The 10812-nt window shown below is 40.7% G+C and overlaps 1 protein-coding gene across 1 annotated transcript; it reads left to right on the top strand.

Moving 5' to 3' along the window:
* Positions 1-802: 802 nt before the first annotated feature.
* On the top strand, positions 803-9481 carry LOC6567505. Its single transcript, XM_043215233.1, has 3 exons — positions 803-850; positions 5055-5224; positions 8917-9481. The coding sequence occupies exons 1-3, from the start codon at positions 803-805 to the stop codon at positions 9479-9481; spliced, it is 783 nt and encodes a 260-aa protein (XP_043071168.1).
* Positions 9482-10812: the final 1331 nt, after the last annotated feature.

A 10812-nucleotide genomic window follows, 5' to 3' on the forward strand; every position in this document is an offset into this window, starting at 1 on the left:
TTGGTTTTATGGCCGTCGTTCACAATGCACCTCAATTGCTGTCTCCCGGCGGGTAAACATGGCAAAACTGGCACTGTCATTAACCCATTAAAATGTACCTGTAACTCGATATCAAGCTGAGCCTTCAATTTGAATTGCTGCCAGGATCCGCATGTTGTTCCTAATTCCCTTAACGATTCTCATTGCAGCCAATCAAATCTTTTGATGGATATGTTGACATGAAATTAAACTAAATAATAAAAATATATATACTTAATTCGATAATGGCATTTAATTTATCTAGAAACAAAAGTCCCAAAGCAGAATATGCCTAATGTGATCTGTTTCGCTATGTGATAAATTATTAATGTTTATGCTAATTATGATGTCTAAATGCGTCATTATTGTTTAACAATCTATTCTAAAATTCTGTTAATTAGAAAAATGAATGCGAATGTCTTAAACAACTGTCGACTAGAGCTGGGCAGTAGGTTAATCACCAGTGCCAAACCAGAATCAGCGATTGTCATCATCAGCGTCATCGTTGTCTCTGGCTTATTGCTGTTAATTCATTTTGCTCGCGCTTATCAACAGCGCCATCAGCGCAAAAGCGAACATTTGTTAAACACTAAATGCACTTATTTGTTTTGTGGCAGTGGCATCCGCATCCGCAGTTGGTGATGCTGCCGCAGTCGCAGTCGCAAAAATGCAATCAACAGCGGCCACACAGCGGCAAAGACAGCAACTGCGGCAGCGTCGACGACTAACTGACTGACAGTAGTTAGGAGCTGCGACTTGCTTGCGCAGTGGGGAAGCTACTAAAATGAGCAGCAGTCTTAGTCTGAGCCAGAGTCAGAGTCAGAGTCTCGGTGTGAGTGAGCCCCATGGCGGCGCAAACTCTGACTCCGACAACACAGTTTTGACTCCCACGTTTGCGCAGGCGCATTGCACAAATTGCATTATTTGCACGCCGCGCAGTTGTCTGCCAGTTGGATTTGTTGTTCTTGCTTTTGCTGTTGCAGTTGTTTGTAGACTGTTGACTGTTGTTGTTACTATTATCATCAACATTGTTCTTGTTTGGGTTTTGGCCGTATGGTGCGCAAAATTTCTACCGCTTTACTGCTCGGTGCATGACGGCAGCGGCACTTGACGCCACGAGAACATAAAAATGCTTTTCAGCAGTCGCACTCGAAGCGATGACGATGCTGCCGCGTTGTTCAACTAAACTACTCCAGTCAAAATAGCATTTTAATAGACGCAGCATCCACAAAAACAGCAACTACTACAGCAACATGAATAGCGAGTCGACACGACGACCTGGACCTAGGCTTTATGACGCTGCAACATGTGAAAATAGTTGAGCGAAAGAAATTACAAGCACACGCTTTTCTAATCTACGAACCTTTGCTGCTGCATGTCCAAAAATTTGACAGCGGTTTGCGGGGGGCGGGCACAAATCTTTATTTTGTGTTTTATGTTTGCGTCCAGGAATTAAATCCAGTTAGCTTCCTCTGCCCAAAGCAAATAGCACTTGTAACGCCCTGCACGGAGTCTGTGGCTCCGTTGCTGTTGCTGTTGATGTTGGTGTTGGTGTTGTTGTTGTTGTTGTTGCTATTCGTATTGGTGTTCATGATCATGTTGGTGTTCGTGTTTACTTTGCTGCTGAGGTGCTGAGCTGGTGCACATTTAGCTTAACGCTTGACTTACCCATACCCCATTTTTGGGTGGGTGTTTGTGTAATGAGCAACTGTTTATTGCTGTCTGAAGTTGGCAAGTGAAGTGCTCATCATGACAGCTGTAAATTTGCCAAGGCAAAGATGATTTATAATTGTCATAGACTTCCTGGTTATGTTATTTAAACGGGCGACTCAAAGATACGTAAGTTGCATAGCAAAGATAGTGCTTGAAAGTACTTGTACTCGTAATCGTACATGGCATATACATTTCAGCCGCTTGTCATCATGTTGGGCATCATGAGCTGGCCTAAAACAAACATTGCGGTCATGCGGCACTAATCATGTACTAACCACAAGGAGCAACCACTTTTAGTTTAGTTTTTCTTATAGCAAAATTAAATTTCTCTTTTATAAATTTAATCTAAACTAATTTTTTCTTGTGTTCCAGTTCCCCGAAGCAACAAATATCGAATATCTCGTGGCATTGTTTATTCGGCAAGGATTAATAACATCGCTTTAAATATATTAAGAAGACTGACAATACATATCCTTTAAGACAGTTGACTTAAAATCAAACCAATAAATCGATAGATTCATTTTATTTATTTCAGTTCCTGCTTCGGACAGAATACCCTATAAATCAACGTATTCATTAAATTGCCTGCAATAAAAACAACAGCAAATGAGCCGGTTGTGCAATTTTGGGCTGAATAGAGCCAGCCATTAGCAATTAATTTAATTGCAATTGCATGAAATCACACAGCACTCAACATAATATTCTAATTAGTTTTAAATGTGATCCATTATACAAGACGCAACTGATACCGAGTCAAATCACTGATGCACTGCGGGGAGTCCTCCACAGCTCCTTTTTAAAAACAGAAAATGCGAAAATAGTTCAATTTAACGAGGGACATTTATAATTTTATTGACTACTAGTCGACGGTCCATTAATGCCGAGTTCTGGGGTACAGTTGTGAAACTTGGCGCAGCAGAAGCACCGCAGGCGCTGACATGTGCGATTTGGATTTGGCTTTGGCTTTGGTTTCGCTTTTGTACAATCAAGTTAGAGCGGAATTTTCAACATTAGTTTGCAATTTGATGGCCCAAAGCTGTCACGTCGGAAAGCAGCAGAGGAAAAACAAAATGTAAAGCAGCAACACATTTGCAACATTTTGACTTCTCGTCAAAAAGTGGCGGGGAACAGCCAACAATGTTTGCTAAGCAGGCACACGTCGAGCCACCGAACAGACTCGAGTTGAGGTCTCAGCCTCAGCCTCTGACATATTCCTTGTTGACGGCGCACGACTTGGCTAAGGACGGCGGCCGTCTTTGCCGCTGACTGGCACGGATTGAGGGCATCATTATGATGTGACTGTGGCTGTGACTGCAGCAAAAACGGCTATGGTGACGGCAACGGCGACGGCAACCTTTCGGGAGGGGCTACATAAACATTTTCATTTTCGTTTGGCATAGAAACGTCACCGGTTGGCACATTTATCAAAACTTGCCTTACTGACATTTGCAAGCCACTTGAAGTGGGTTAGCGGTGCAGCGGTTTTTTGCCCCTATTTTTCTTTTGCCTGTCCGCGTTCAGCTCTGATCTCATTAATTTTATTTGTTGCAAAAACAAAAGAAAAGACAGTTTGCAGCACATTGCCACCCTGAGGCGTCATAATGTGGCGATTTCTCAATACGCAATTTTATTGTTATTTATTGAATTGAGAAATTACTCTGAAATTGACTAGCAGAAATACCAATTATAGATCTGATAATGAAAGGGCGGCCCTCTAATGATATCAGCCCCAATCGGAGCATTAATAATGTTTTTCTTCAACGATTTGTTTGCAACTAGAAGGCTACTAAATCAATTAACGCCTGCAGCCAATAAACGGAGATAACAAGCCCAGGCTAAAAGCAAATTATTTTGACATTTGCAACCGCAATACGCCCGACAGCCCGATGTTGTCGCCGTCGCCATCGCCGTCGTGGTTGTCGTTGAGTTTGCCGTTGACTCTGATGTAATCGCCGACTGGCATCGGGCTCGGCAACAAAACATTGGCGCTAGCCACAAATATGTTTTATCGCATTTATTATCAGTTGCACAAAATCGTCTATAATTGAAATACTGTTAACTAGATTAGCGACCATTAAAGACGAACGCGTTTTAGCCTGCAACAGTCGGCAGTTAAATTAAACGGCGGGCGTTGCATTTGGCCGCCAGTTTGCCAGTATCCCAGTTTATTGCCTGACCAGATACGTCATTCGCTCATTTTGCTAGTTTAAAGTTAAAGCACTCAGTCTCAGTTACCGAAATGGCGCGATTGGTAAACGTCGATCCAATAAATCAGCAGCCGCCCGAAGGGACATGCTCTCCATTTTCGATATTGTTTATTTAAGTGCATTCAAATAAGCCTTTTTACTTTTTCAAATCTAATTAAGTTGTTTAAGTGGAATTTGCGACCATTAAATTATGCAAATGTTGCCGCATACTCGAAACTCACTCGCTTCATGCATTTTTACACTGGTAATTTGCACGCCGTCGCCCTGAGGGGCCACTCCATAAATTGTAAATCACAAAACTGGGCAAGTTCGGATTTGTTTACCATTTGGCGCCAGTGCGAAGCCTTATGTGAGGGTGCGTTGCTTAGATACGTTTTATTTTTATAAACTTTAAAGTAACGAACATTTAAATTGTTATTTATTTTAAAAGTTGTATTCATTGATAAGAATTAGATAAAGTATCTATTATAAGTTGTAGGCTATTATTGAGAAAAGTGATGTATTATCACCGATATTTATAGAGCCTTAAATTATGTGTTTAAATCATTCACTAAAGCTGTTTAATATTTATTTTTATTCCCTTATGTGTTTTACATTTCTATTAACTTTAATGGATAATGGTAACGATTCGAGTGAGTGCGTTACATTTACAGCATCATGTACAAAAGTTTTCGTGATCGTTAAAGAGAGCACCATGCCTTTTTAATTGGCATCAACGCACAACTCGAGGAAGCTAAAAATTATACACGGATTTGTTTATTTGCTTTTTATGTTGGCTCCTTTTTCGATTGTGGTCAGCTATGCCAACTGGCATATACTGATAATGATGATGATGATGATGGCGCTGGGTTTGTGTGCTTGTTTAGTGCCCACACACGCACATAAAGATGTCAACGCTTAACTTATCAAGCAAGTGAAGCAAGCGGCTGTAGACGACGCCAACGATGCTGACGTTCATACAATAAAAACTACTATAATTTCTTATTTGAGTTTTATTTGCGTGTCGTTGCTGGACACACAAAATACAAATACAAGTAGCGCCCACCGTTGGCCGTTTATCAAACAACAATAAACTGTAATTTATGAAAAATGCTTGTAAAATGACGATAAAACAAGTGCCAGTCAGACAACGAGACTGACGGACGCTGCACCCGAAGAGACTACAACCACGACAACGACAACGACAACGATGATGATGATGATGATGACACGGACATAGACATTGCTGCCTGTCTTGCACAGTGGCATAGCTTAAGCCCGACCCATGGCAAGTGCACACAAAGCATGTGGGTGTCTCTTTATATGTGTTTGTGTTTTTGTATACCTTTGTGTGTGTGTCTATGGGAGAGCACAAAGCGAAGACAAACAATTCATTGTATGCAAGTGTCTCGTGGTCGTGGCTTGGGGTCTACGATCCCAGTTGCATCTTCACTTTGGCCTGCACATTTGACCATTGTCGACACGCTTGTTTTGTGCCAGCCCAGCCGGCCAAGTGAGCAGCCAACAACTGCGACGGTAACTGTTTTGGACCAGTCTAGCGACAGGTCAGGTCCACACAACATTTGTACAAGCCAAAACTTTTGCTTTCATACTCCGACGCTGGCGAGTTGTTTATCTAATTGTTGTGGACAATGTTTTACAATTCCATATTAATTGAGTCCATAGAGTTTTGCAAGTCAGCCCTTAAAAATGCTGACGCCACAATTTAAGCAGCCCCATTAAAAACCACAAACTTCTGGCCCACTGAAGAGTTCTGCTATACGAAACATTAAGGAGAATTTAGCGCTGGAGAAGGCACTGGTAATTGTTATTACTGCTGGCCTGGCGCTTAGTGGCAGTCTACCCTTGTGACCATTTAAGTACAATTAAATTTGTTTACTCTGACGAGCGATATTGAGCGATAGTATACAAGTGTAATCCATAAATAGTGAGAAGTTTGATGAAATTATTTTATTCAGTTACCTTTGTCCTGTTGGAGTTAGTCGCGCATTCGAACAGACTGTTGACTGGTGGCGTTTTTAGTAAGTGAATATTTCGTTGTTGTTTTTTTGTAATTCTGACAAATAAAAAAAAATGCAAATCGCCTGCCAAAAAGCCACCGCAGAGGCACGACGAACGGCACGAAGACTCATTTCAGCCTCAGAAATGAGGTACATTCAAGGAAACCACAAGAAAACAACCAAATTATGTAAAAACTCTGGCAACAGTCACCCTAACTTCAGCTAACCAATATTGGCCTAGTCCCCGTTGAAGAGATTTGATGTTAAGCTACATTACCCTTTGGTAGGCAGTCTGTCTGTTTGGGCTCATTTCATTAGCATAAATCGGAGAACTGTACGCCTGCAATAGACGTAGTAGTAGTCGTACAAATTTGTAAGCACGATTTTTGCAGCAGAGCAAACACCTGAAACATTGTTAGAACCTACTCTGCCAACATATTTCCCAACTAATGAGCATTTGTATCAATCAACTATTTGTTTATATTTTATAATTTATTTTCACAATAGCTGATTAACCACGTAATATTATGTAATATTTGTTCATATTAATCCAATTCAATATGGTCAATGGATATCAATTTACTAAACATTCAAGTATATTCAACATTTTAAATGATTGAACTTGTATTAAAAATCATCTCAATAATATACATGTATAAAGCCGTCTTTTATAATGTTTGACATTAAAATAGAGATATATCATTGTCTCAAAAATCAATTGAAATAATAAACGATTACACGCTTGTGCTCATATCCTTAGAATATTGAACGAACCCATACATTTCTATGGTTTGATCTTGCGTCAGACAATTGCCATACAAGTATCACAGAAAAGAAATTGGAAAAACAATTTATGGCGCCACGATTTGTTGACAAATTTCTCACAACACGATTCATAAATTATGTGACCGTGACCGTGGGCTGCCTGTGGATACATTGAAGGAGCTATGGTAGCCCCAGCCGAACTTCTATCCGCACGACATGTGAGACAATTTGGAAACGTAATCGTGCAATAGGTGTCACTGATGAGTGCTGACACTATTTTGCTGGCCTGACGATCATAACTTGCAAGAAATTATCGCTGCGTCGAAGGTCGTTAAAAAAATACACGAATTAAGGTAAATGTTGTTTGCAGACTTTTAAATTATCTCCATCTTTTTTGAGTAGGGGTCGCATAACTTTCTCTTTTCTTGCTTGGCCCAAAGGCATGAGCGGGTGTTGTCGCTGTCACGAAGGATCAGTTGAAACGCTCATAAAGTTTTATTACACTCATAAAGAACGCCGGATGAACTTTGGCATGCGGCATTCAAGTTAAATATGTTTTTAAATCGAATCTTTATCTGAAGTTTTCCTTAAGGGTTACCATAAGGCCAGTATATAATTGGTTAGGTAGAAGTTTTCTTTCTATCTATCTTTCTGACCAGCGAATAAAATTTATCTTGTATGCATTAACATATATAAGCAATTCATAAATAGATGTATAACCACTTTTATTTTTTTTTTGTTTAATATCCAAGGCAATTATGAACTGAATTTTTCTTCTCTTCTTGCAGATAAAGTTTATAGAAGATTTATTCCAAGGCAATTATGAACTAAATACATATCTTCTCTTCTTTCAGTTAAAGTTTATGGAAGGTGGACTTCGTTATGTGGATTAATAATGATTTTAAGAATTTTGACTTTGGACTTTACCAACTGTACGCGTTGGTAATGCAAGTCGTCAAAGCAAGAAGCATTTTCTATTATAATCCAAGTGGGCTGGAATGCAACTGGCAGTGGTTGCAGCAACATAATTTGACCAACCAGCCACAGTGGGCTTGGCACAGTCAAACACCATACTATTCACTGAGAGAGCACCAGAACAGCGAACTCTTTGTTTTTGCCTGTCTATCTGGCAGCTTCAATATTAATGAACTGATGACATTACCGGCTATTCTTAATCATTTAAGGAACGTACCTGTGCTCATTGAGCTGGCAAACAACAGTAGCAACAATGGTATACTCAACTTTAAAATGGATACTTTGGCCACTCAGATTCTTTCATTTTGCAAGCAGAGCAGCATGCTCAATGTTGCTCTGTATTTTCAACATACGACTCATCCCTTCACTCTATACAGCTTTAAGGCATTTCCACACTTTAGATTGCTTAAGCGAATCTTTACCAGTTCGGGCCTAACCCGAGATGATGAGCTGTATCCTAACCAGATAAAACATTTTGGGGCTATGCTCTCCGCGTCATGCTAGATTTGTCTGAGCCAAATTCGATCATGTATCGCGATGCACAAGGAAATTCGCGTTTCACGGGATCCATGTGGCATTTCATTGAGTCCTTTGCCAAAACTCTTGAAGCGGGGCTAAGTGTTTCGTATCGGACATGGAAAAAGACAAACACGAGGACGGAGGAATTGTATATGCTAGAATTTACAAGAAACGGCAGCGTAGATTTCGGCCTGTTTCCTGCGAATCCCCAGCCTTCGAATAGGTAGGTGGATACATTCATTGAAATTATAAGAAAAAAATCTATATTTCTTAACTTGCACTTAATTTAAATATTTTATTATATTTTCCAAATTGTAGTGCATAGTTATAAGACCCCAAATGACAAGTTATCCGAATTTGAATTTTAATTAATGTCAAAGATAGATTGACCAATCAATTTATTATAGGTATTACCAATATTCATTTCCGATAGTCTATGGAAGTTTGTGCATCTTACTGCCTTGGGAACGTCCCATTGAGATACAAGCTTTATTTAAATGCGTCCTGGAAATTAAAGCTCTCGCACTGTTGCTGGTTGTTTTTGGCTGCTATGGGCTGTCGTGCAGGATAGGAGGACGGCATTTCCCGATCTGGATACGATACTGTCGGGATCGTCTAAGTACATTTCCCAAACTACTAGCTCTACTGGTGTTATGTGCTTGCGAAGCTCAGTTGCTTGCATTATTGATATCGCGTCCTTTGCAAATGCCCATTAACAGCTTTGGTGCATTGCTTGAGTCGGACTTACACATCTTTGCCTTCCGACCAGAATTCAGTAACATAGAAAAGAGCTTTCAGGCCAGGTATGCGGCGGCTTTTAGGCTGACAGACAATGTAAGCGAGGTGTTCCAGTTACGAAACAGTTTTAATACCAGTTGGGCCTACATCATTCCAAAGACGAAATGGCATGTTATTGAGACTCAGCAGCATTACTTTCAGAAGCCGCTTTTTCGCTACTCTGATCTGTGCCTATCCGGAAACACTCCCCACAGTATTCTGGTGTCCGAGGAATCCATCTATAGGGAAGCTGTGAATTTATTCGCGATGAGGGCACGACAGTCAGGCCTAATGTTTCATTGGTTGACGCATGGTTTCAATGACATGGTAACTGCAGGTCGTATGTGCCTCAAGGATTACAGCCAAAGCGACCAGTGGCGAATTCTACGTCTGAAGGACTTACAGTTTGCCTGGCGTTGCTGTGGTGCTGGATTACTCCTAGCGCTGATCGTGTTTATAGTTGAGCTACTGAGATTCTACGTCGAAGTGTGGCTGGACAACTTGTAACTTGTTGTGTTGTATGTGGCATGTAATATAAAACCAAATGCAAATTGACTGTCAGAAAATCACCACAACATCACGACGAACTGCACCAAGAGTCATTTCAATCACAGAATTGAGACTCAACCACAAAAAAAGCTCAGAATTATGCTAAATCTAGGCAACAAGCACAACAACGGAACTAAGGCGCGAAACTGACTAACACCTGCCTTAAAGCAAATGGTGTTCCCTTGAAGTTGACAAAAAGAAAATGTAGAAATATTATGTTATATAAAAATGGACCATTATTGTGTAGGAGTTATACCAGTTTTTGATTATACATATGTAAATAGAATACTTTTTTTATGTTATTTTGCATACAAAATCATGCAGGTATTTATTAATGCTGTGCAATACGAGAATTGCAAAAGGTTTGTCTTTACCTTGCTACCAATCGTATGACTCACTGTCAGACGTTGACCGCCCTGGTTGGCATGGCCACCGCGTCATCGTCGTGGTCGTCCAGGTGTTCAATTAAATACCGACGTTGACCTTAATACTCGAGCTGTAAAAGCCTGCCAGAATTTTTGACAAATTGTCGTCGAATGTGCACAGAAATCAAGTTTATGGTCAATTTACTTGAACAACTTTTTAAAAATGCTCATTCACACTCGCATACGCTTACACACACACACACAAACAAAAACCACACACGCAGACATACGGGTGCAGATGAAGCCATGGCAAATATTTTTTTTATTTCAAGTCTTGTAGAAAGTTTGACTAAGCTAGCATTAAAATACCAAAAATAGTCAACGGCCGATGCAATTGCCAATTCCAAGGTGTTAAATACTAACGTATGCATTAAAATTGCTGATGAGGCGTCTTGTAGTCTGTGTGGATTGTAGGATTACCAAATATTTGCGACTGCTGCCAAAAGTCAAAAGAAATCAATCAAAATGCCACAATCAACAACAATGGCAACAACCGCACCAACAACAGCAACAACGGGCGCGAAAAGGCAACACAAGCAACAACAACAATAACTGCAACTGCAGCAACACACGCCACCGACAGAAGCGACAGTCTGACGTGTGCCTAAGACGCTTAGTGGCTGCCTGCCAGACGACGGCTGCTGGCATACCGACCGACAGCCCCTCGTCTCTAAGTGGACAACAAAACGCCTCCAACACTTTTGGGCGCGAAAAATGTGTTGCCATTGCCGGCGATGATGCCTTTGTTGTTGTAGCTGTTGCATTAAGTTTCCCGGGCCAAGTGTTTGCCAAGTGCTCGGGCCGACTGGGTTTACATGTTGCAGTTGCAGGGGCGTAACGGCTTTTCTCGACTCAGACTCAAAC

This window comes from Drosophila grimshawi, unplaced genomic scaffold (genome assembly GCF_018153295.1).
Source record: "Drosophila grimshawi isolate 15287-2541.00 unplaced genomic scaffold, ASM1815329v1 contig_311, whole genome shotgun sequence".
Classification (NCBI taxonomy): domain Eukaryota; kingdom Metazoa; phylum Arthropoda; class Insecta; order Diptera; family Drosophilidae; genus Drosophila; species Drosophila grimshawi.